This window comes from Montipora capricornis, chromosome 4 (assembly GCF_036669925.1).
Source record: "Montipora capricornis isolate CH-2021 chromosome 4, ASM3666992v2, whole genome shotgun sequence".
NCBI lineage: Eukaryota > Metazoa > Cnidaria > Anthozoa > Scleractinia > Acroporidae > Montipora > Montipora capricornis.
In genome coordinates, this window is record NC_090886.1 from 46,175,491 (window position 1) to 46,200,490 (window position 25,000).

At 38.3% G+C, this 25,000-nt stretch overlaps 4 protein-coding genes across 4 annotated transcripts in view; 2 read left to right on the plus strand and 2 right to left on the minus strand.

Annotated features, from left to right (window-relative positions):
- Window positions 1-6,684, minus strand: part of LOC138046764 (NFATC2-interacting protein-like) — a 9,627-nt gene extending 2,943 nt beyond the window's left edge. The window contains exons 1-5 of the mRNA XM_068893350.1: window positions 6,419-6,684; window positions 3,981-4,142; window positions 2,735-2,757; window positions 2,398-2,567; window positions 329-473 (exon numbers count right to left, since the gene is read on the minus strand). Coding sequence (XP_068749451.1) covers window positions 329-473; window positions 2,398-2,567; window positions 2,735-2,757; window positions 3,981-4,142; window positions 6,419-6,684 — 766 coding nt within the window. The remainder of the gene's footprint in view (window positions 1-328; window positions 474-2,397; window positions 2,568-2,734; window positions 2,758-3,980; window positions 4,143-6,418) is intronic.
- Window positions 6,685-6,812: 128 nt separating this feature from the next.
- Window positions 6,813-11,273, plus strand: LOC138047126 (vitamin K epoxide reductase complex subunit 1-like). The gene is made up of 4 exons (XM_068893851.1): window positions 6,813-6,870; window positions 9,128-9,303; window positions 9,886-9,995; window positions 11,025-11,273. The coding sequence occupies exons 2-4, from the start codon at window positions 9,143-9,145 to the stop codon at window positions 11,243-11,245; spliced, it is 492 nt and encodes a 163-aa protein (XP_068749952.1). The 5' UTR covers window positions 6,813-6,870; window positions 9,128-9,142; the 3' UTR covers window positions 11,246-11,273.
- A 3,935-nt stretch (window positions 11,274-15,208) lies between these two features.
- Window positions 15,209-23,283, plus strand: LOC138047127 (uncharacterized). Its single transcript, XM_068893852.1, has 5 exons — window positions 15,209-16,029; window positions 16,509-16,980; window positions 17,606-18,061; window positions 19,567-21,043; window positions 21,788-23,283. Exons 1-5 carry the CDS (start codon window positions 15,304-15,306, stop codon window positions 21,981-21,983), a joined length of 3,327 nt encoding a protein of 1,108 aa, XP_068749953.1. The 5' UTR covers window positions 15,209-15,303; the 3' UTR covers window positions 21,984-23,283.
- A 1,017-nt stretch (window positions 23,284-24,300) lies between these two features.
- The window catches only part of LOC138047128 (general transcription factor IIH subunit 3-like), a 15,525-nt gene continuing 14,825 nt past the window's right edge, over window positions 24,301-25,000 (minus strand). Inside the window, exons 12-13 of the mRNA XM_068893853.1 lie at window positions 24,788-24,824; window positions 24,301-24,460 (exon numbers count right to left, since the gene is read on the minus strand). Of these exons, the coding sequence (XP_068749954.1) occupies window positions 24,382-24,460; window positions 24,788-24,824 (116 nt within the window). The 3' untranslated portion in view covers window positions 24,301-24,381. The remainder of the gene's footprint in view (window positions 24,461-24,787; window positions 24,825-25,000) is intronic.

The following is a 25,000-nucleotide window of genomic DNA, read 5'->3' on the forward strand; positions in this document are numbered from 1 at the left end:
ATGTTAAGGAGGAAACGAAGCACAAGCTGAGAGAAATTAGCTGCAAAGTCCTTGTTGTATGCAATCAAAAGGAACATAAGGTATTAAGACTGACAAGCTTTCTCACAAACCACTGGAGCTATGGCAACCTTTATGGTGATCTCAACGTTTTCATGGGTGGGAAAAGGTCAGTTAAAGCAGACGCAACAAAAACAACTGCCTGCCAAGGGTCGCCTGACCTTTTAAACCCAGGCCCCAGTGGTGTTCATGCAAATACTATAACAAGGATCTAGGCATTCAAGATTAGTTTAGACTACCAGTATCTATTTTACAAGGTGCGATGACTCACCAATGATGTCTGCGACATTGAGTTTGATGGAAATTGGAGTGTCGTAACCTACAATATTGATATCTGAAAGGCTTAGCATAATTTTATCTTCTGTAACCCCTTCTTGCTCTGCAAGCTGTGATATAATCTTTCCAAATGGCTCAGCCTGTGGAAACAAACAGTCCTGCTGATGAATGAAAGAAAGATACATTTATACAACATTTTATGTATACTTAGCAATATTACTCACTTACCTAGTTTGTTGAAAACCTAAATTTGGAGATATGGAAGCTCTTCTATCTCAAAAGCTTTGTGATAGGGTATTTAACAACTTCATTAATAATTCATGACAAAACAGACATGACAAAATGTCATGTGTATGAGCTTTAAAACCTGATATAACTCCCCTCATTAGAATTCTTTATATAAAGCATACTAATGCATAGCTTGTTTTTTTTTATGCTAATGTTCTCTGCTCACAATTTGAAACCCCTTGGCTTCACCTCATGGTTTAAAACCGGATAAACATTCCTGCTCCTTTATTACAGAATGCTCAAAACATTCTTCACACATTGAAAGGTCCAAATACATAGTGTTATTTTTAGAACCTTTTGAATGAAATTTCACCTTTTTATTGGCTTTGAAAGACAGGAAAAGTGGTCATACTTTGATCAATAACCAAGCGATGCAGGAGAATGGGTTCGATACTGGGTTTAGGTCACAAAGTGTTTTGCATTGAGAAAGTTCTTTGAAAACAGCAATGCAAATTAATTTGTGATGTCAACCCTGTATCAAACCCATTTCCCTTCATTGCTCGGTCATTGATGGAAGTATGATCACTTTTCTAGCCTGTGTACATCTGCTTCTTCCCCTGAAAAAAATCGGGCGGAGGAGGTGGATGTACACAGGCTACCACTTTTCCTGTCTTTCCTCTTGAAATTCAATCAAAAGGTTCTAAAAACAACACGATGTATTTGGGATGATTTTGGAGAATAAATAAATAAAGTGGAAATGTGATTAGAGGTGATAGGCACTTTAAGAATACTCTTAAGGTGGCTCCCTAGAGTATTTGCGAATACCGTCACTACAGGGCACGAGTTACAAAAGGAAACATAGTTAATTTCTCTTAAAGTTTTCCCTGTAGAGACTTACCAGTATGGGTACCGATATAATAAGGCTTATTTTTTTGGGTGTCAATTTCTGGATTATGGCCGTTACCATGGCAACATCACATCTTATGACTGGCAGACATATTCTTGTTTTTGACCAAAATTCTTTATTATTTATTCTTCGGTGAAATTTTTTTATACTTTGCCACATTATATGGAAATGATATTGCCTCACATTTTGAAGCGGTAAAAAGTCAAGGTCGTTCAGATGGTTTTGCCAATATTCCGTAAGTTGTCATTTTTCTAAATGCCTCCAATTAGCTCTGAAAGTTTTAACAAATATATGGTACTGTAAACACCCGCAAATAAGAACACTTTTTTCAGGTTTAAGGCTGATCGTGCTCTTATTTGAAGGGTGCTTAGTGAGAAATCAGCCTGAAACTGTCCTTAAGGTGTTCTTAAAATTGGTTTTCGAAATACTTCAAAATTGTATATTACTAGAGGCTTAATTAACATACAATGTTGTTTTGTGATAGATTTTATAGTTTGTAATGGTCCTGAAGACGATAGTACTTTGATATAAGTTACTGTATTGTATTGTTTCCTTATCCTAATACCCTTTCCCTTTGTATTAAGAACATGTTTTATTTATCAGGCTGAATTTGTTCTTATTTATATGGTGCTTAATTATTGGCCAAATTTCAGCCTGATGTTTTTAATCCACTTGTTCTTATATGCCGATGTTTACTGTATTTGGTAAGAACTGTATGTGGTTAGAACTGAGCCAATTTTAAGAAAATATTACCTAAGGGAACATGAGAAAATTAGCAGTTAATTTTACAAATTTGGTCACGTTGATGTCACAAAAATCAGAAAAACATGTGCAATTCAGGCTTTACACGCCATACCAGTGCCCAGCTTGCACATGGCCCAAAAACTCTAGGGAGCCTCCTTAAGAGTCTTCTGCCTTTGTGTACTTACAGCCTTCATAGAGAATCTCCTAATCCCAGATCTTGTTCTAACTTTCACAACAACATTTCTATCTGAGGGACTGGGAAGACCAAAACTGTCATCAAGAGTGTCAACATTGATGACAGAGGAAGGCCTGTGACTGTCAAAAGGTGAACAGATTTTTGATTTTTTAAGGTTGTCTATAATATTGTTATTTTACCTGAAATATAAGTTACCTGTAAGTAGAAGATTTAGTCTTTTCAATTTTCAAACATCACGCTACTGTGAATTTGAGGTTCAAAAGATCTGCCATGTTATTAAATTAAAGAGGAAATATTTGGGTGCTAAAGATGTGTTTAGAACTTACAATGAGCACTTAACACTTCACCCCTGATGGGATAAAATCAAATAAAGGCGTGTCGTGTTGTTCAGCCATAGTCAATATGTTGGAATAATGAACTTTAGTACAATTACATAAGTGATTATTGAAAATTCTCTGCGTTGACTGGTTGCCATTGAGGTGATTATTACGTGATAATCACCCAAGTGGTGTTTTCAAAATGGCTGCAGGCCGTTTTGTTGTGGTGACAGAGACAAAGAAATTAATTATTTAAAGAAAATTGCATATTTTTCAAATAATTACCTATGTAATTAAACTAAACAGTTATTCACCCCAGGCTCAGTGAATATCAGTGAACAAAAACCGCGACTTCGTCTGGGTTCTGATTCACCGACATTAACCTCGTCTTCGGCGAATAATTGTTAATTATTTAAGTGTCAACAGTATTGAGCAATAAGGAACTAATCGGTGACACTGTACACAAATCAACTAAACTCACATGCAACTGTAGGTTGGTTTTTGAGGAGAGGGGAAAATCCTGAAGAGTACCCAGAGAAAAACCTCTCAGAGCAGAGTACAGAACCAACAAACGCAACCCACATGTGACGCAAAGTCTGCGAATCGAACCCGGGCCACATTGGCGGGAGGAAAGTGCTCTCATCAATGCACCATCCATACTTCCTACTGAAGTAAAATCTAAGCAAAGGGTCAACTGGAACATTAACCTTTTGACCCTGAGAGGCACCCGATTGACAAGTAAAATAGACAGAGTAAAATCTACAATACGTTGTGTACAGTACTGGTCAAATTGACCAGAAATCTGGTAAAGAGAGCCCTTCCTACAAAACATCATCCCACATCTTCATCTATTTACCGCCAGAGTAAAAGGCAGTGATTTGCGTGCAGTTATGACAAGAAAACAGCATGCATCCTGTGCCATAGCTCATTAAGGCTATAATGCAGTCAAATGTAATAATGAAACATTCAACAACAGATGTAGTCAGACGCTTTGTTGGGTCAGAGCAGGTCTCATGATTTTCTCCACTTGTGCATATCGTGTAGTTTGTGGAGCAGTTTTAGTGGTTGTTTCCTCCTCCCTTTCATTCCCCTTTTTTCCACGGGTGCCTGTCTCTTGTGTTGTGGGTGGGGCTCATGGCTGGGTTGCCAGGACGGAGCAGTTTCCATCTAAGAGTTGGCTGCCGATAGTGGAAGCTCCTGGACACCTCAGGCACTGGTCAACCCTCCACTTACAATTGGAGTTGTTACTACTTACCTCAGCCTTGGATTTCTCATGTGCCGTTGATTAATCTTGAGAAGAGTGGACTCTGAAAGGGTTGGGCATGGAGGAGGGGAAGGTGAGGTGGTCCAACTAACATCTTTGATGTCACTGGCTGAGCTGTCAATTTCCTCAAAAGACTTCTCATTGGTTATCCAGCTAGTGAAATGAACCAACACAGATGAGACACAAAAGTCTATGACCTCTTTATTCTCAGACTACTAGTATTTTATCCAGAAGATCACTTTGACTTCCAAAAACATGAACCTTATCTGGCCTCCCTTGAAGATTTGAGTTTGTATCATGCAGACGATCAGGAGTTTGCTGTATGCAATAACAAAGATATCTGTTTACAAACATTGCCTTTGTGTTTAAAATGTACAAGCCCTTGGAACAAATGAACCATTTTGACGGCAGTTAAATCTCTGCTTTGCACCGCTTGTGCAATTTTGATAACATTCAAAACATCACTTGTGCCCATAAATCACAAAATGCACAAGCACGTCCATACGATTCTTGTGTTTCCACAGCAACTTCCATATTGTACTCTGTAACCACAGGTACCCCAAGCTCAGTGTGAGCACGGCCTACAAAAATATACAGATATGTATGGGAATCCCGATAAAAGGCTTAAGGAGATAATTATATGAAAAAACTCTCAGTCTCGCTTTGTTATCAATGGTTGAAGCTGTGGCCACTTCGGTGATGAAGTGTCTCCTTCGAAAGCTGTTTTCTTGCAAAATATTACCTCCTGAGGTTGCTCGCAGGACTTCTATTGCGTTGATGGTGGGTTGAGATGAAAGTTCAATCTTTGTCAATTGATTCTGATGTGGAATTGTGAAAGTGGGAACATTTTATCCAGGAATATTAGATTCAAATTGGTGGCTCCTGAGAATTTAGTCTCCAGCCTTGGGATTTTATTATACCATTGACAATCGAGATTTTGAAAAATGGCCCAAATCACATCGGATCTGGAAAATAAGCACACAGGAAGGAAGCTACCTCCAATGGCAATAAGGTTGGGCTTTTTAATTGAAAAATTGTTCATATAATAATTCTTATCTTCTTAAGCCTTTTATTGGGATTTCCATACAAGTCCTTATATTCTTGTAGGCCACGCTGACACCGAGCTTGGGGCACCTGTGATATAATCTGTTTATGCATTCATCACCGACCAATCAGAAAGTTCAAACGTGATATTCTGTTGAGAATACAATCAATTGCATAAACAACACTTTTTGCTACAAATTTATTAACCAAGTCAGGGCAAAAATGACATAATTTTCCACATTCATTCAGTAAGACAATGGATGGTTTTCCCAGGGTTGTGTCGCAGGGGGTGGAAGGAGAGGGAGGATCTAGGAAGGGCAGTAAAATGTAAAAAAAAGGACATGTTATTCACAACCCAGGAAGGCCATATTGAGACATGTCCAGTAATTCAGGTAATTAGAAGCATGGCTATTTTGATAAGCGTCAAAAAGTGTCCCCTTCCTCTTCTATCCAACTTCAAAATCACTCACGTCTGGGTATACAGACAATAATATTTGCTAAACTTCACAAAGTGCGCCCTGGGCCCGATTGTTCGAAAGCCGATTAACTTAACGCAGGATTAGCATCAACTTTGGCATCATGTTTTCAACATTTTGGTGTAAGTTTCTTTTCCTTATTTTTGCTTTTCACCATTGATGTTTTCTACTTTATAGTTTTGCTGAATATCAACGTTGGACAGCATTTTGAAGCAGAGAAATAAACCCCTTGGTTAATTTTTAATCTGGGATTAGCGTTAATCGGCTTTTGAAAAACTGGGCCAGTCCTCAAGTAAAGATAAATATCTGCATTAACCCGCACCAAAAAACAATGTTAAACCTTACATAAGTGCCATCTTGGGAAAAACTGTGTCCCGCGTCTATGGGGTACTCAAGACAGACAGCAGTTTTTCCCAAGGCCGAGTGAATATAATAATATAATATTGTAAAACTTAATGGAACCAATCAGATTGCAGGATTTGTTGAATGCCAGCTCATGCACAAGGAAATGATACGGTTTTATATTTACATGTAAATCGTTCCTGGGTCAATGGCCAATTGGCTGAGTTGGAAAACAACATAAGACTCTTTGTTTGTCCCCCCAAATTTTGCATAAGAATTGTTTTCAGTTTCTTTCGGTACTTACAATGGCCCCAAAAGAAAACAAAAACAATAATTATTTAAAATTTGGGGGGTGGGGGATGGGACAAAGAGTCTTATGGTATTTTGCGCTTTGGCCAATTATATATTACAAATTAAGCCAAAAGATTTTAAAATCAGTCGTTTGACTGTAGTCTTGTAAATTTAACGGCACTTGTAATTTATTTCGTGGATTTTGGGTAACTTTAACTTAAAAAGACTTTATTTTTATTTTTTACCACAATTGCATGCGAGAAAGGTTAGACTTACATGTCTTCTCCATCACTGTCACTCTCTCTTGTTTTCGAGTTTTTATTTTCCATTTCCTGTTCCATAACTCTTTGGAAGGCTTCGTCATTATCTTCCGAATCAGAGCTGTCTGACTCATCAACTTTTAGCTGTTTTGGAGCTTTAAAAGACAACGGTATTTGATTGCGATATGAAAAGATGTCATCGCGGTCTTCCCGTTTCCTTAGCACTTTTCGCCTGGCAGGACGAATCATTGGATTCGTTTTTCCTTCTCCACCGTCAGACATTGAACGGAAAGTACCAGAGATTGAAAATAATACGTTACAAATACAGAAAGACTGTTGCAAAATCTCAGGACGAAATTCGCGCGTGAAGATTTGTTAGCGTTTTCTCCTGAGTAACCAGGCTTCTTGATATTCCCTTGGTTGCCAAGCCCTTCAATTTGTGATATTTTTCATGAAATTTCCTCGCTGGTAAGTAGTACTAAGTAATGTAAAGCTACATATTTAGTGTGCTGATTTAAATACTGTCTTTTATTTAAATGCGATAACTTTGTCGTGATCAGTAAATAAAGTTTTGTGTGCATCCGTGTGTAACCACCCATGCTACAGCTACACATAATATGGTGCTTTGTCTGGAAATAAGAGTAATATAAATAGACATAAACAATTTTTGGCATTGATTTTAATTTTTGATTGGTACGTTACCGCTCAATGAAAATCTTTATAAAATAGAAGACATCTAGAAACGTTAGGGAAAAGGTACCGTAGTTAAACAGTGATTAAAATACGATCTTCACAATCTCAACTGATGTATATGGAGGCTGATATACGTATGACGGGCTGATACACATGGATTCGAATTCGTTGCGAAAGAAGAAGTTCTTTTTCTACGTATTTCCAAGAAGGCCACTTATTAGTGGGTAGAACTGGTTTTTTTTAAGAGAGAATGAACTAATTTGACATTGCGCTATTTTTGGATTCATAACTCTTTCTCACAAGAATAAAAAAAGATCTTTTAGGCTGTATTCATCATTTTCTTTATTTAATTAATGTCTTTAATCTTTCATATTTATCTATAATTAATATAATTGCCTGTAGCAAGCTAATCTGGCAATGGGGTCAGCACATGAGTGCTCAGATGGTACATGTGACTGCCAAAAAAAGCTCCAGGGAAATTGTTTAATGCACCGGCATTAAGGGCCGGGGCAATTGACTTTTTGAAGATTGGATCATTCAAATTCCCGCCCCCTCCGGCCAAAATGGCGTTCAAATGCCCTACCCAATCGTTGGATTTGTCTGTCATACCCTACTAAAGAAAAATCAGCCTCGGCTCCTCCTGTCTTTAATAAGCCAATCACTCACAAATGCTACATCTCTTCCTTTAAACTTTTCCATCTCATCCAAACATGTGTTTTATAGCTGTTAGCGACTTCAGCGCCTGAAAAAAAATCATTTGAAACCTGACATTTCCGGTTCAATTTTCCCCACCACACGCAGGCAAAGGTTAATAAATTCCCCACTCCCCGGGCACAGAACATAGTCAAATGCCCGGGGTTTGCCCAGGAAGGAAGGGGGGCGTTGAAGTTTCGATTTGATTGGCACATAATTTCATTTACAAAACATCTATGGAAATGTAAACAAAAAAGATTTGAAAACAGTCATTTAGTATGTTTTTCTCTTTCTCTCTTATTTTAACTACAACTACAGGTTCAAACTTTGTATCAGTAACTTCGGAAGTTCAATTAAAGGTTTTGCATTACATGTAATTCAATAGCTGTGGTTTACACTCACCTTGGGTGTGGGGCCTTCAGGAGTAAATGGCTTGGGTTTGGTTCAGATCAGGTTTCAGGTTACCCTTGGGGATGCAGTTACCCAGTAAAAGACTCCCCTCACGGTAAATTATAATTATAGATATGAATTCACTGACCTTGCAAATTATTTCTGTTTTATGATTGGCCAAGCCACCTCAGGGAGCAGACAAACCATTACTTATCAGTTCCGGAACTGTCATGGGACGTTCTTTTATTCTTTTTGATGTATCTGTGGAAATATCCCTTGGGCAGTTTCTGTCTAGGGAAAGCAGTTACACACAAGAACGTCCTTGCCTGTGGGCAAGTGCTATTTACCCATGGGTAAAAGGGTTAGTCTAACCACAGCTAATGCAATGGTGGAGGGGCCCAGGATTGGCAATGATGATGAGAGGTCTGTCTTTCAGTATTGTGGCCCTCGTTTCATTTCCAAACTGTCCCCATATGGGTTGAGTTTGTTGGTTCTCTCCTCTACTCCAAGAGGTTTTTCTGCAGGTACTTCAGTTTTTCCCTCTCATCAAAAACCATCTGGTTGACAATCCCCCTAATGAGGGATAACTGTATTTAAAATTTAAAGTAAAATAAAAAATAAATTAATGATAAAAAATGCAGCTAGGCATCATTTTTTATTTTATTTTAATATTAAAGTTGTAATCAGTGCTGAACATTCCTTTTAGTGCTGATCATGCTATGTTTGACCGACCGTAGTTCCATTTTGAAGAGAATGCCTTTGTGAATGTTATTTGATCTGTCCTAACAGTGATGTGGTTATTGCTTATCACTGTTTTGATCCAACATAGATCGTTACACGGCATTGCAGTTTTTATAAATTAGTTTATAAATTAAGTGATGTTCCTTTTTATATCCAGTTCTTACTGAAACCCTTGTGACTAACAGTTTTTTTCATTTTTTCATTCAAGCATGCTTCAACAGTAATGGACTTCCTTGGGATAAGCCGTTTTTTAGTTTGCCTCACTGGGATTGGCCTGTCAGTGTATGCACTTCATGTTGAGTTATCCAAAGCACATAACGATGATTATAAAGCTCTTTGTGACATCAGTGAACACATGAGCTGTTCGAAGGTTTTTACATCCAAGTAGGTTTTTATTTTTATGCAAACCAAGGACCTTCATATTATTTTGAGAAAATTTTATCATCAGTGATATATTTCTGAACAGTGGGATGGTAACAGGGAATTTATTTCTTAATGGAACTTGGGAAGAAAATACTTCATCACTCCTGGTTCATGCCTGTCATTGGCTTTAATATCTTGAATAACAACAATATTAGTCTTATCATCTTGGCCCAGGTGGAAATAAGAAGAGAGTAAGGAATACGGTAGGTGGTAGAGAATGGGAGCAGAGGCAATGTGAAAAATAAGGTCTTCATACGGTGTCTTTGAAAGTGGTGGGATGTAATAGATTAAGGGAAATCAGTGTTTAATTATTATTTTGTTTTTAAAATCCAAATATTCAGACTTCCAAGAATCTATCACAAATTCTGAAAATGGATTTTGTTACAGATTTTAGTTAAGGTAATCCAGAGTGAAATCTGTTGTGTTCAACTGGAGATTCAAACATTCGGATTTTAATATCTTTCTAAATCCAGATTTCCCAATAATTTTGCATGCACCCTTAATTCTAATACAAATCTTTGTTACTGTTGTTTTGGTTGTCAGGTATGGCACTGGATTTGGACTGGTTGAGCCACTTTTGGGGAAAAACTCTCCTTTAAATGTCCCAAATAGTATCTTTGGAATTATTTTCTACTCCATGATTGTGTTTCTAGGTAGGAAATTAAAATGTCATGTTAGTTATAGTCCGAAGTCCCATGATTTATGAGTCAATAAGTCAATGAGTCATGAGTCATGAGTTAATGAGTCAATATAGCAATAATTTATTGATTAAGCCTAAGCCCTCGTTTTAGCAATTAGGCCTAAGCACTCTGAAATTTTAGCTTTCATTTAATGGGTTAGGGTAACTGCACTAACTCATTGACTCATAAATACTTGATACTCATATAGTTTCACGTTCAATTCTTAACTATCTGTGCACCAAACTGTCTTTCTGGACTAGCTGAGAAGGGTTACATGTTAGATTGTAATAGCCACCCTGGTCAGAGTTTTCCTCTGTCCTTGTTTGTGCCAATCTATATTAATTACTGGGGCTACTGTGCTGATAGATTACATTAGAATACAGAGAACTGTTGGCGGATAGTCGGCTAACTGTCAGTGAATGCAAACATGTTTTTATTGTGAAGATAAATCTGTGACCTTTTAACAAACTAAAGATATTTTTCCACTTTGGTCTTGACATTTTTGCCCTTTATAATATACTGCATAATGTTCTTGAAGAATTTATTATCATTATCAGAACTTGAATAATTTGTCCCAGGAAAAAGCTAGGGGAGGTATATTATTTCTGATTATAGGTCACAAACTGTTTTGCATTCATGCTTTCAAATGATTGAAGCATTCCATAGCAGTTTATGACATCGTATGAATAATAGAATGTTGCTATTAAAAGCTTGATACTTGGTTGAAATGACTGCTGGTTTTGCTAAATTTATGCAATAGGTGCACTTTTGAAAAGCAAAATGTTGAATCTAAATGGTAAGATGTGCTTGCTTTTGGTGGAAAAGTTAATTTTGTCAAATAGAGAATATGTGAATTTAGGTCACCATCAACTTAACTTGGTTTACTATTTACTTTATCTACTCATTACAATTGAAATTTCTTGATTTAAATGTTTGTAACTCACAAAGTATTTGAATTTTTCTTTGACTAATTGATTGATAAACACTTACTGTTGATTTCAGGTGTAGTTGGTGGCAAATTTGCAGCGTGGATGATGTTCCTATTTTCTTTATTATCATGTGTTGGCTCTGTATATCTGGGTTATATTCTATTTTACATACTTCATGATACATGTGTTGTGTGTATCTCAACTTATGTTGTGAATGCCTGTTTATTTATCATTAACTTTGTAAGCCTGAAGCATGCACTTAATGCACCAAGACCCAAAAAGAAAAAGGAATAAAAATTTAAATGACTGTGCTATAAAGGAAGTTGGTGTAGTTTTGCAATTTTTGTCTTTATCATTTACCAATGATTCCTGCCCAAATAAGTAGTATTTGAGCTGCCATGTCATTATTTTGTTGAAGAGCTTTGTGGAAATGAGATCAAGGACCATATTTGTATTTTGTTTTGTGTGCAGGTTTAACTTGTTTTTGGGTGGTGATTATACCATCGGAGAGCGGAGGGGTTGGCGCAGTGGTAAGATCTCTGCCTTCCAACCCTAAGGTCCCGGGTTCCATTCCCGGTTCTGCCGAGACTGGAATATTTGGCGACCTTCTTTCCCGCTAAAGTTCACTCAGCTTTCCATCCTTCCGAGGTCGGTAAAATGGGTACCAGCATGCATGGCATGGACTGCTTAGAAGCCGCTGCCATTTGCGCCTGTATATGCTTCCAGTCCGCTGGGGGTAAATTGATCATTGTAAAGCGCCTTTGAGACGTTTGTGATAAAGGCGCTATATAAATGCACCACTTTACTTTACTTTTCATCTGGTTGGAGGCAGGTACAAAAGTTGGACCAGATCAACTCGGATTGCTGACCTCGGATCGATGTAAAAAAAAAAGGCCTCGGAAAATCACACTAGCCCTGATCTTTAAGGTGGCACTGTTGCACTTAATGGCAATGTTGTGGTACCATATGAAACACCAATAATTGCTTAACAAGATACACTTATTAAGGTGACATAATAAATTACCACGGCAACAAAAGAATGGTCTAAAATAGCCCTACTTTTTGTGTTTAAGCGCTTATATCTCAAAAACGAACTCGTGACCCCCATTTTTGTTGTGTTGAAAAGTGATTACCAGGATAAGACGAACTCTCTGCAAAGTTAAAAAAAAATCTCCGGAACGGATTCAGAGCCACCCTAAAATTTTTCAATTTTGAATTTTTTAAAACTTTGCAGAAAGTTTTATCCTAGCATGCTAATCACTCTCCAGCAATGAAAAATGGGGGTCACTTAGTTCGTTTTTGAGATATATGCGTTAAAAGACAAAATATAGGCTGTTTTTAGATTGTTCTTTTGTTGGCATGGTAATGAGTGCATCTTGTTCAGCATCTATTGGTGTTTCATATGGCATCATAACATTCCTATTCAGGGAATTGTAGATACAATCCTTCTAAATATGTGAAGTACTGTTTGGTGAAAGCCTCTTTAAGCTAACTTTGGTGAAATCAGAATAGTTTTGGCTTACAAGACTGTTTTTCCCACAACCAAGGTGATCAAATTATACTGTGGGTGTACAAAATTGGTTTATTGTTCATTTAAATTTACACTATTTACAAAAGAGGTGTATTGAAAAAATGTTATGAAAATTAGGTTCTATTGAGTAATAGAAGTTAATCACTAAAGTAAATTGCAGTTATGTGTGTGGTGGCCAAAGGAGCATAATAATATTATGCTTCTGAGTTGGCCACTTCCTTCTTTAGAATAATGTACAAAACTTACTGAGTTTACTTGATGCTGAATTGGGGAGCCTAATGGAGCGACTTTCATGCGGTCACGCCAAAACACAGACTGCAGACTTTGCAGACCGTGCAGACCAGGGGTAAAATATGGTGGTACCCTCACTGTTATTGAGAGCTAACCGTAAACAGGCTAAGCTGAATGTTATTTAGGCCTAATTAGGCTAACCGAATGTTATTAAGGCCTAATTCAGGCTAACCGAATTTTATTTTACAGATGGTCTGCATAGTCTGCAGTCTGCGTTTTTCACTGTCCCACTTTCATATGACCTTGAAAAATAAACGTAAAAGCAAAATACAAACAAAAATGCAAAAAACTTACATTTAATTGGCTTATAGAACAAAAACAAACGAGCACAAATTTTCATTAGCTTAGCGAACATTGGGAACAACATCATCTCTCCATGGAACTTTCTGGAAAGTTTTACTTTGATGTCATTTGAAATGCAGTAATGTGATTGGGCAATCAAACTGTTTACTGCACATATTAGGAGTTTCCTTAATGGTAATAAGGAGAAGCTTTGTTTTAATTTTGCCAAACATTGGTCCGTGAAACAAATTGCGAACACTTTTTCGATACGAAAGTCGTTCTATTATTGATTAAATGGTAAATATTATTAAAGAAGGATTTGATTACTAGCATGACAACATCTAGAGATCAAAGTAAATCAAATTAAAGGTATATATTTGAACCAGGAACTTAAATGTGTTTAAGAATTGAGAGGAAAAAGAAATGTAAAAAAGGCAATACAGTAATTTATTAGGGAAAGGGGAAAAAGCACACAACAAGCAAACAAGCAAGGAGCAGGAAACAACAAGCAAGCAACCTTAATAAACAAACCAAGCAAAGAGCAAGGAACGAAAAATACATAAGTACATTGTATGAGTTAACATTTGAATGTTACAAAGAGCAAATCTCACATGATCGACAACAGATTACATGGATTTTGGAAAGTTTATCAAATTGGTTTGAACTTTGCAGTTGTCCCAAAGGACTGAAGCAGAGTACTTGAAAGTAATTTACTTATGTTGGCTGTAACGTTTGGATGGTGAAAGTTGATTTAAGTTTATTCCTTGTATTACAATCACTGGGGTAAAAAAATTGTGGAATATGGGAGGAACAGAGGACAGGTTGTTATGTAGTTTATGCACAAATGAACAAATTTTAAATTTAACATAAGAAAAGAGATAATAATTATAGGGTTGTTCACATTACATAATGTAAGATCTGACCTCCCTTTCAGGCATAATTTAATATTATTGTCAACGATTTTGTTAGAATTTTACAACATACTACCTTTTATGGTTTTTGGAAATTAAAACCATTGTTTAAGTTATTTCATCACGTGTGACATTAATGCTTTGGTGCGCTGTGAAAGACAATAGACACGACTTGGGCGTAAACGAGGGGCAGGGAATGTACTGGCAAGGTGCGGATAATACCAACCGCCGGTATGGACCACCAGATAAAGGGCCTCGTTTATCCAGTCCATCAAAGTAACAATGTGCCCCCTCCCTAACAGGGATTCAACACAGTGCTGAAGGGGTGCCGCAGGCAGCAATTGCCCGCCCATAGTTTATTGAAGAGAACTATTAAATAGGTTACAATATGCTCGTAAGTAAAATACACAAGAACCAGAAAGCAAAACGGGAAGGGGGGAGGGAGGGAGGGATTAAAATGCTGAGCAGAAAAAAAAGAAACAAGTTGAGCCTTTAAAGTTCAAACCGAGAGGGCTGATACGGCGGGAAGAATGAGAAGGCCAAATAAGATAGTCATGTTAGATCAACTGTTGCCATTTCTTGGGACCCTATTTGCAAACATAAACAATGATGAATTTGAGTCACATCTTTAAGGGTGTTGCTGAAAAACGACGCACCAGCCCAACCTATCTTGGCAGCTCATACAGGAAATGCAAAAGCCCTTGCAATTTTTCTTAAATTCTCACTTGTAAGCTGGATTTCTTTTTGTTTAATAGCAGTTAGTTTTGAAGGGAAATAGTTGGTCCTTTCCTAACAATATTATTACAAGTTGACATGAATCAAACTTTTAAAGAATTAAGTCATGGAGGAAGTTTCAGGAAATGTTTCCTGTGATTTGTGCTCAATATAAATTTTGAAACTAAAACTATTTCAGTTGTTGAAAAATCATCACTATAAAAACCAGGAAAATTTGTTTGCCTTGATTGGATTTATTTACAAGCTGAGAAATTTCCATGGTAAGGTCCCATCCTAGCCACCAATCGCCACCAAGTTCACTTTACTTAAAAGGAAATCTTAAATGGACTGTTCTGGGTTTTTTTTTTGGTTGTAAATCTGAAATTCCGAATAAAATGGTTGAGGGGTTTTCCCTCACTGTCGTTTTTTTTCTGGTTGTGTTTGATTGGGTGTTTATTAGGTCATCTGTTACTATTTTTATCGTTGCACACGTTCTCTATAAAATGCGACAGGAGATGCTTAGTAACCGCTCCATGTAATGGCTGTCCGTGACAGTTCTTTTATTCAGCAATCATGCACAAAGATGTGTTAGTTTTGCGAAGTTTGTGTAAGAACGGTGTGGTATGGCTGCGGGAAAGCGTACCTACAAAATCAAAGACAAGAATTTCGAGATAAAATTTGAACTAGACTCTCGCTATAAATTGTTGGAGAACATTGGCAATGGAGCTTATGGTGTCGTATGTTCCGCCATTGATACAAGGAATGACAGCAAAGTTGCTATCAAAAAAATCCCTCGAGCATTTGACGTGGTGACCACAGCGAAACGAACATACAGAGAGCTCAAGATATTGAAGCATTTCAAGCATGACAACATTATTTCAATTAAGAATATTCTCAAGCCGCCAGCTGATTTGGAGCAGTTTAATGATGTATATGTTGTGTTGGACTTGATGGAAACCGATCTACATCATATCATTCATTCACAACAACAACTCACAGACGAACATGTAAGATACTTCCTCTATCAAATCCTACGCCGATTAAAGTACATTCATTCTGCAAAAGTGCTTCATCGGGATCTAAAACCAAGCAATTTATTAGTGAACGAAGATTGCGAATTGAAGATCGGGGACTTCGGGATGGCTCGTGGACTGTCGAGCTCACCTTCGGAACAGAAAAGGGTGATGACAGAGTATGTGGCTACCAGGTGGTACAGGGCGCCGGAATTGATGCTTTCACTCAACGAATATTCGGAAGCAATTGATATGTGGTCTGTAGGTTGCATTTTCGCAGAAATGCTCGGTAGGAAACATCTGTTCCCAGGGACAAACTATCTGAACCAGCTGCAGGTAGATTTAATTTGAGGCTTAGTTTAAGATGACTTTTTAAGTACAATTAAAGCTAAGAGTTGAGACAATGTTGGTCAGAGATTCTAACCTTCCTATGCCCTTGCCAGAAGGCAAGATGGCCAAAGGGGTGGGGGGTGGGGGTGGGGGGAGGAAGAGGATGTATGGGGGAGGGAAGGGAACAAAGGTTGTGACTCACAAAATCTAATGCGCTACCCTGCAACATGTCTAGTGTGCTTACCCGTATCATCAACACTCTCGCTCTGTGTCCCAAAGTAGATACAGTTATACTGCTGTCACTTGATTGGTCCAGAGGTACTGATATCTGTTGGACCATTCAAGCTTCTGTGTTCATCATCTTACTGTTTTGTTCGTTGGTATAAAATTATCCTATGGTTGATCAAATTAACTTAAACTGAATTGTCCAAACCAGAATAGCATTAAACTATTTCTAGTCTAATTTTTTTCCTCACCTGTACCAGCTTATTCTCAGTGTAGTTGGAACACCTTCTGAAGAATTTATTCAGCGCATGGGAGCAGAACGTGTGAAGACTTACCTGAGACGACTACCAAAAAAGGAGCCTGTTCCTTTGGACAAACTTTATCCCAAGGACAATTTACATCCAGATGCTCTAGATTTGCTGGGGAGAATGCTAAAAATGGATCCAAGGGAGCGTATTTCAGTAGGTGATGCACTGGCTCACAAGTATTTGGAAAAATATCATGATGTTGAGGATGAACCTATCTGCTTTCCACCATTTGAATTTGACTTTGAGGATATTCCTTTCACCAAAGATGACCTTAAGGCAAGGATTCTTGAAGAAATTGAACAGTTCCACAAACAGAAATTGCTTGTGCTTTCTCCAGTCAGCGGCTCTCTAAGGGAGTTGCAATCAAGTCAAGTGTCATCGACTCAAGTTAGCTCAAGTGGAGAAAAGGAAATTGCAAAGAAAGGTTGTTTTTCTTTTAGAATGAATAAATGCTTTTCAAACTTTTGGTTTAGCTATCCAAGATGAAGCTTTAGAACCTGGTAATTGTCAGGTGTTTACTAGCAGTGCTTTGTTAAGGTTCCTGCAAACAAGAAAAGTGTTTCTGAGTCCCAACAAGGAAACATTTTTTTTACCACGAAGCATGAAATTAATGCAGAAACGGGTTTGTTTCTTGGAAAGAAAATTTAGCTTCTGCTACATTTTTTTGTGGGTATGTGCAAGTTCTAAAATACTTGGGGAAACACAAAATAAGTGTTTCATCATTTGCAGGAACAATAACAGGTCAATAGTGGCTCAACACTTGAGGTAAATTTTAGAACCAGTTAGCCCCATTCAGATGTGTCTTATTTGAAAAATATACTGTTTATTAATCCTAAATTGCCCCCATTGACCAGTAAAATCTATTGGAGTCACTGAGTTCTCGGAGTCAGCGAGTTAACCAATTATTGACCACTGGGAGTGAGACTTTACAGATTTTACTCTGTTTTACGCCGGACGATTTTACACGTCAACCGGGGGGGTCCTAGGGGCCTGAGGAGAGAATGGGTTAACACATCAACTCAAACACCTTTCTTTGTCTTATTGTTCAGGGGTTTCATCATTGACGCTGGTTCGACAGAAGATGGAGCAAAACTTGAAGAGGAAAAAGGAGAAAGTTGAAAACAAATGTAAGAAGTCCAAGGCTGCGAGAAGACAATCTGAAAACCAAAATGCAGAACCAAATACAACATCTCTGAGTGATAGTGACAGACAGATGTTAGAGAGATGGGAAAACATGAGAAAGCAGACAAAGCCTTTTATTCACCCAATAAGGAAATATATGAAAGAGCTACATGATATGAAAGAGGAGGTACTGAGTGAAGGTGCAAACACTAGCATGACGTCATCACAGACAATTTTGCCACCGGGAAGCAAGATTCAGCAACAATTCCAGTTTACTCGGTTTGTTCCTCAGAACCAAGATGGAAATGTTGTAGGACTTAAAGCTGTTAAGGTACCAAGTCAAGGGTTACCGAGTGGGGGAGAAACTGCCGTTGCTCACACAAGTAAGTTTACGAGGCTCTTGTATGGTAGTCATTAACGTTATTGCATCTTTCAAGAAGATCAAAAGCCATGGCAACAGACTGTTCTTTTTTGTTGAATAGGTGCTTTTCATGTTATCTCATGGCTTCCATGTGGACGAAAACAACAGAACTCTCCTTAGCTCCTTTTGTTCGGCCACCAGCATTTGAACATTACACCATTGTTCCCCATCTCCAGGGATTGCTTGTAAACCAGCTTTAGTTGCAAAATGGTAGTTTTTTCATTCTGACTAACTTATCCACAGCATAAACCCTTCATCAGAGGGAATTGGAATTATGTATGATATTGGTACAGTTGAACCTCAATTATCCGGACCTCGATTATCCGGATTTGCTCCATTGCTAAGTGAAATTCCATACTCCGAGTTAGCTCAGTCAGCGTGGTTTGAAGAATACCAAGTAGATTAGCGTCAAAATGAATTCATCATGTCCACAAAACATAAGCGATCCATTCTTTCCATGAAGGATGAACAGTCTATTATTTTGCGATTAGAAAAAGGAACCAGCAAACTGATTTGAAGTCCTGAATTTTTTTATAGGCTTCTCTACGCAATTGCGAAAATTTTGTTTATAACTGCGAGGATCATCTAACTTATTCAGTTTTGTTTTTGACTCATTAATATTCAATCATATTTTCAATTATCCGGACAATTCAGCCCAGCCCCGATGAGGGTAAAGGTACACGTTATTTAACGTCGGAAGTTCCTTTACTCTCTAGAGAGTACTCTCCCAGGAAGCCGACGGTGCGCTCATTTTACCCCCTTATTCCATCAGTGCTTCGTTTTAAGGGTATTTAAAGCTACTTAGGCTACACTGAAAGGAAAGAAGTCGAAACAAGGATGTGAGATCCGGGGATTGAACTCAGGACCTTACGCACCAAGGCCATGCACTAACCGACAGTGTCACGCTTGCTCCTTGAGTCCGGATAATTGAGGTTCGAGGATATAGCGTAACTCCATCTTAGTTGATAAACCCATTTTTCGTTTCGTTTACTCTGTCTAACGTCGGGGTGATTTTATTCGTCAACTGGGGGGGGGGGGGGGGAAAGGCCAAGGGCGTTTGAGGTGTCAATGTTCAACATCTCATCAATAATTCATGAACCTATCAGACTATCAAGACACCGTTGAAACATCACATGCATGAAGTTTACACTCGATAAAACACTCCTCATTAGAATTCTTTATAATTATAATTATAAAGAATAGCAATAAGGCCCATCTTATTTTTTTTTTTGTATTCTACTTTGAACCTCAGTTCAGACTCCTGAAGGACACATCCTTTGTGGAGTGTTTTTGAAGCCATTTAAAAAACTTGCAGCACATGTTTTGTCAGGTCTAAAAGCACTTGGCTACACCTTGTGTATTTAGACCCAATAATTCACTGCTGCTTGTTTTAATTTTACATAGTACTTTTAAGTGTCATTTTTTGTCAGCAGAATAGCATTTGTTAATTTTCCTCCTGTGTCTTAGTTGCAGGAAAACTGGTTCTTTTAGCACCAAAGCAGCTCCTATCTCTTCCTTGCTCTGGATTAAACTTGTCTGTTCCTGTTGCAACATCGCAAATAAGAACAATCCCACAAGCTTCCACATTGCAAGCCCCTATACCACAAATACAAACCACCAGCACAGGAAATGATGATTCTCACATAAAAGTGAAGGCTGCAAACAACAAGACAGGAAACTCAGTTGGAGCACATCTCTTATCTTCTATTGAAACAGACGTCCAAAATTCTTCTAGTGGTATTTCATGTCAGAAAACAGTTGTTTCATCAGTTGTTTCATCAATGGCACCATCAATGTTAGTACCAACAAATTCTTCCACAACTGCAGCTTCTTTACCAGTAAGAACAAAACACAGTGGTATCCAACAAATTTCAACATCCTCTTGTACAAATTCACCTTCAGTTTCATTAAGCAGATGTTTAACCAATACAGCAAGCTCTTCATTGAACAGCTTGGCCCCTCAACAACAAACCATGGAAATTGACTCCATTAGAAGTGCAGCATCTGTTGGCAAAGTTAAAGACCACATCTCAAATCAATCATCTACTTTTGTGACAAGTGATATGCAGACCACACAGTCTGCACCTGCTATTAATTCAAGAAACGTTTCATCAAACTTGATGCCCTCGTCCAATGAAGCGTCATTGTTAACACCAGAAGTAAACATGTCAGCAAAGGTAACACAATCAACAAGCAACTGTTTTACATCAAATGCAAATGTGGGGGTTCAAATTCCATTGAGCATAGCAGTAGAAACAGTAACCAATGCCCCAGTCAATTCAATGCAGGAACAAGCCATGATTCAGTCAACTGCAAATCCATCAATGGACCATCTGTTACCCTCAGATGGAAAGGGAGGCAAAACCTGCCCACTTGTCAACTCATCAGTATCATCAGTTAATTCCATGACGTCACCAGCTCCACTTGACACAAGTCTGGGTTTACATGCTTACCGCGATGACACAAAAGCAACATCCTTGATGAGCCCAGGAAGTCTTCAGTCAATTCTGCAATCAATGCTTAGTCAGGCAGAAGCTCAGTTGCTTTGGAATGCAATGCTAAGCTCCCCAATGGCGACATCTCCGATTTTTAACCAGGCAGACTCGTCAAACAACACTGCTACAGCGACAAGCATGTCAGCAGATTCCCATCCCAAGACATCTCCAGTCGTGCAAGGATCTGGACAGTTTGCATCACAGCCAATCCCTACAATTGCGTCTCAAAGTGCGACTACAGAGGCAACTTGTGACATGATCACAGGATGTGTTCAGGATGCTTTCAGTGACCTTAACGTACAAGGAGTTTCTGAATCAGATAGATTGGCAGAACAAGTAATTTTCTCCAGTATGTTATCTTCCAAGGCAAAAGGCAGCGGCTATGGTTTAGGGATCAACATAAATGAACTTCTGAATGATGCTGGAATCTTACAAGATGCCTTTAACCTGTAAGTTTTACTTGTTAACCAGTAAATTTCATATACATGGGTAGTTTGTCTGTTCCCCTTTCTTGTAGAGAGTGGTTTAGGCTCCTTTTGCAGATTAGGGCCAACCTGGGCATGGTGGGCATGCTAGAAAATTAAGTTGGTAATTCCCTTCTTTCCTTTTTACTATGTCCGGCATTTGTTTCCTAGATTTCTGTGAGCATTATATCTTTTACTTTTGCAACCGCCTTGTTTAAATGGAAGTTGGCTACCAACTTAAAGACTTTCCCTTAGTCCAGTCAGCTCAAACATGTAGATGGAAGACCATCCTCCCCTTGGCATGCTGGGGTGCAGGGATGCCGCAGTGGTCAGAGCACCCGCCTCCCACCATTGTGGCTCGGGTTCGATTCCCAGACTCGGCGTCATATGTGGGTTGAGTTTGTTGGTTCTCTACTCTGCCGGCACCGAGAGGTTTTCTCCAGGTACTCCGGTTTCCCCTCTCCTCAAAAGCCATAAGTTGATTTGATTTGCGTTAACTTGTTAATTTCAATTTACAGTGTCCCCGATTAGTGCTCTACGGCGCTAGAAGATTACACACTTAAATAAAATTCCTTTCCTTTCCTTTCCCTTTCTTTTCTGTCTTCATTTTATGTAGAACCTGTTTGTGATAGAAAAGGCAGCAGGTATTTGAATGACCTCTGGAATGAAATTGGCTGCCTATTTCGTACACAAAATAATTTATATCTTTACTCCATTTCATTCTCTTAGTTCTAGCCCTTACAAAGACCCTTGCATCACTCTTCCTCCTGGCAGTTTACCAAACAGCCCATCATTATCAGCATCGCTGCTATCTGATTGGCTGGATGGCAAAGACATGCTCCCAACAGACATGGATGAAATACAGAAGGAGCTTGAGTCGAACTCCGTGTTTGCACTGTTTCAAGAGATGGATGATGTTTCATAGCACAAAATTACAGAATCCAGTTGTAGACAATAATTTTATTTGAAGTGAACTCTAGCATACAATGCACAGCAGTCCTGGGATAAGTTTACCAACGGTCTCAACAAATGTTTAGGCTTGATTTTGCTTTTCTTGTGACGAGAAATTTACATGTACATAGATTGATATAAGAAAACTACTGCACTTACAACTATAACAAAAAAAAGCAAAAGTTCTACTGTACATCAAAACTTTAGTGAAGGTATAACTGTGCAGTCATGGCACATGTGAAGTTTCAGCTACATGTAGCCTACTGGGATTTTCATAATTCTGCGGAATTGATCTTCAAGCGTCAACAGCCAAACTGCGTTTCGGCTTCCATCAAACAAACTTCTGACGCCAAGCTAAGAGTTGATCGGAAACCACAGATATTCAAATTAATTATTGATGCATGACATACACTGTACATGTAACTGACCTACCAATCAGCATCTTTGGTTTCCACTGTAATTCGAACATTTGAACTAGACGCCAATGGAAAGCGGTGGAATCTCTATGAGTCTTTTTTACTAAGAACCTCTAAAACTCCAAGTCACTCTCTGGAGGTGGAGTTGATCTTCCCAGCTATGTTCAGAAATTTGATGGATGGAAGGCAAAACACAGATTGCCGCTTAGCACTTGAAGGTGAGATTTCACAGAATGATAAAAGTTGCCGTAGAGGAGGCATGGTTTTTGAGTGGTTGTAAGGAGTGTTAACCCATTGACTCTTAAACTGCACCCCCCCCCCCCCCCCCCCAATTACTAGGGAGCTTTAGCAACGACAACGGCGAAGGCAACGAAAACGTCATTACAAGAACAAAAGCTGTGCATGCTCTGCACATGCATTTTTCATTTTTGTCCATTTCTTTGCCGTGGTCAGCAAAACAGCAACGTGAAATAGTCCAATTTGAGGTTTTATGGAGGACGTCAACACTTGGAGATAAATTTTCATTTTTCTCCCCTAAATTATGCACCGCTCATAACGTTTTCATTCCTGAGGGACTGCCATACTTTTGTCATATTAAAAAGCTAGGAATAGTCGTAAAGAGATTACAATATTGAGAAGTTATGTTTTGAGATGACGTTCCCGTCGTCGTTGCTAAAGCTCCCTAATGAGTAAAATCGTCTGGAATTAGACAGATTAAAATTTATTAAGTCTCCCTCCCAGGGTTCCATGGGTTAAGCAATAGCATTTGTTGGTAACAGAAGACAAGAAATGGTCTTTTCTTGTTCTTGGGAAATACTCATTGTTTTGCTGATTATTCTAAATAAAATTCCTTTAATATTAAAACAGTTTGCAAAACAAGTGTGGTTTCATCAAGGCAGAGTGATCTGGTCATGCTGAAAAACGTTGGTGTAATAATAAGGGAGGTACCACTACTCTCCAACGCATTTGCTCCCTCCCCTGCCCCAATTGTTCCTATGGACATGAAAAAGGAAAATTGTTATCTGTTCTTCTCAAAATATCAACCCTAGAGGTAAAGCAAAAAAGAAAAGTAATGGGCTTTTAGGGGTAGTGTAGAGATACTGAAATGATCTTTTAGGGGTAGTGTAGAAAAAAAAACCGTAAACGGGATTGGCGTGGCACCCACCCCTGCCGTGAGTTGCGACAGATGTCGTAAGGTACAGAAGAAGCTAATGAAAAAGGAGCCTTTGGGTTGCCTTCGACTTCGGCCGGCCTCTTGTCTTGTCTTGTCTTGTAGAGGGCAGAGTTTTAATGATGGTGCCTCCTAATTAACAATATTTTTGCCCCGGTGTGTGATTATGCAGGAAATGTAGATCTTAACAAGTGTTATTGAAATCCAAAAAGAAAATTGGGGGTAACCACGCATTTTTCACAGACAATTCATGATTAATAATTGTAAAAAGCTTTCAAATACAAAGCAATATCTAACATTCTTTCACAAATTGACGATTAATTCTATCTCACAAATGCATGGTTCACCTCACTTTTCGTTTTGGATACCAAGAGTACTTACTAAGATCGATTTTCTCCGGATAGTTTTAAACGGCGCAAAAATATCCCTGAATTGGAAACATCACCGATTGGAAACCCAAGTATCTCAAGATGCACAGAATGTATGCGCAATAAAAATAGTAGGCACCGTCCTTAATTAATGATTGCAAATACCAATCAGAATTAGTCAAGTGCCTATGAGACAGTCAATTGTTGACAACATTGCAGAATTTGAGAAAGACAAGCGATAGAGCATTTCAACTAATTAGGAGGTTGCAGTCTCATTGGCAGACAGTGATAAAATCTTTCCTGCAGAATTGACAAAAACGAAAATACTCATTTAGATTTTTAAGAAAATAGTTTGTATTTTCAATATACTCAATTTTTTACTATTGTACAAAAGGTTATGTTAGTGACTATTAAAATTCATGTTGTAGGAGCTGTATTTTCTTTCTTCTTTTTCTTTGCTCTTGCCATTGGAAGTGCCGGCAGTTTAAACCGTGTCCTGTAACAGAGTTTAAGATGGAATCACTTAAAGCAAACAAACACTCCAGGAGGGGGGTGGGGGCTAATACATCACAAGTATCAGTGAACCATCCATTTGAAGGTTTAAAGAGTTTCCCAATTTTTTTATCAATTCATAGGCATTCCTTTTTATAAAGACCAAGTTTGCATAAGTCTTCTGTAGCTGATAGAGGCAGGGCATCCAAAATCTATTTAGCATAAGACCACAGCTTGGACATCCATAAGGAATTTTTCTTCCTTTTTCACTTTATTGAAAAAGAAAAGTGTTATGGATTTTTATAGGATACAGAATTTGAAACAAACTTACTGACATGTAAGGCATAGTGGAATGAACTGGCAATAAACTGCAACAAAAAAAAGGAGAAAAATATATCATTACTGGTTGTACTAAAATAGCATAAATAGAGGATATTATATGGCCACGTTGAGATACGAAATTTCTCTTCCAGTGTTGAAAAATAAGGCATCGAAATGGAGCAATTTTCATATGTAACCACAGCAACAGTGATCTTTTCACATG

Excerpts from the sequence above, each read along its gene's own strand:
- LOC138047126 (XM_068893851.1), top strand. The coding sequence starts at position 9,143 with ATGGACTTCCTTGGGATAAGCCGTTTTTTAGTTTGCCTCACTGGGATT. Across the intron at positions 9,304-9,885 it reads TCGAAGGTTTTTACATCCAA|GTATGGCACTGGATTTGGAC; the intron begins GTAGGTTTTTAT and ends TTTGGTTGTCAG. Across the intron at positions 9,996-11,024 it reads CTCCATGATTGTGTTTCTAG|GTGTAGTTGGTGGCAAATTT; the intron begins GTAGGAAATTAA and ends TGTTGATTTCAG.
- LOC138047127 (XM_068893852.1), top strand. The coding sequence starts at position 15,304 with ATGGCTGCGGGAAAGCGTACCTACAAAATCAAAGACAAGAATTTCGAG. Across the intron at positions 16,030-16,508 it reads ACTATCTGAACCAGCTGCAG|CTTATTCTCAGTGTAGTTGG; the intron begins GTAGATTTAATT and ends CACCTGTACCAG. Across the intron at positions 21,044-21,787 it reads TTACAAGATGCCTTTAACCT|TTCTAGCCCTTACAAAGACC; the intron begins GTAAGTTTTACT and ends TCATTCTCTTAG.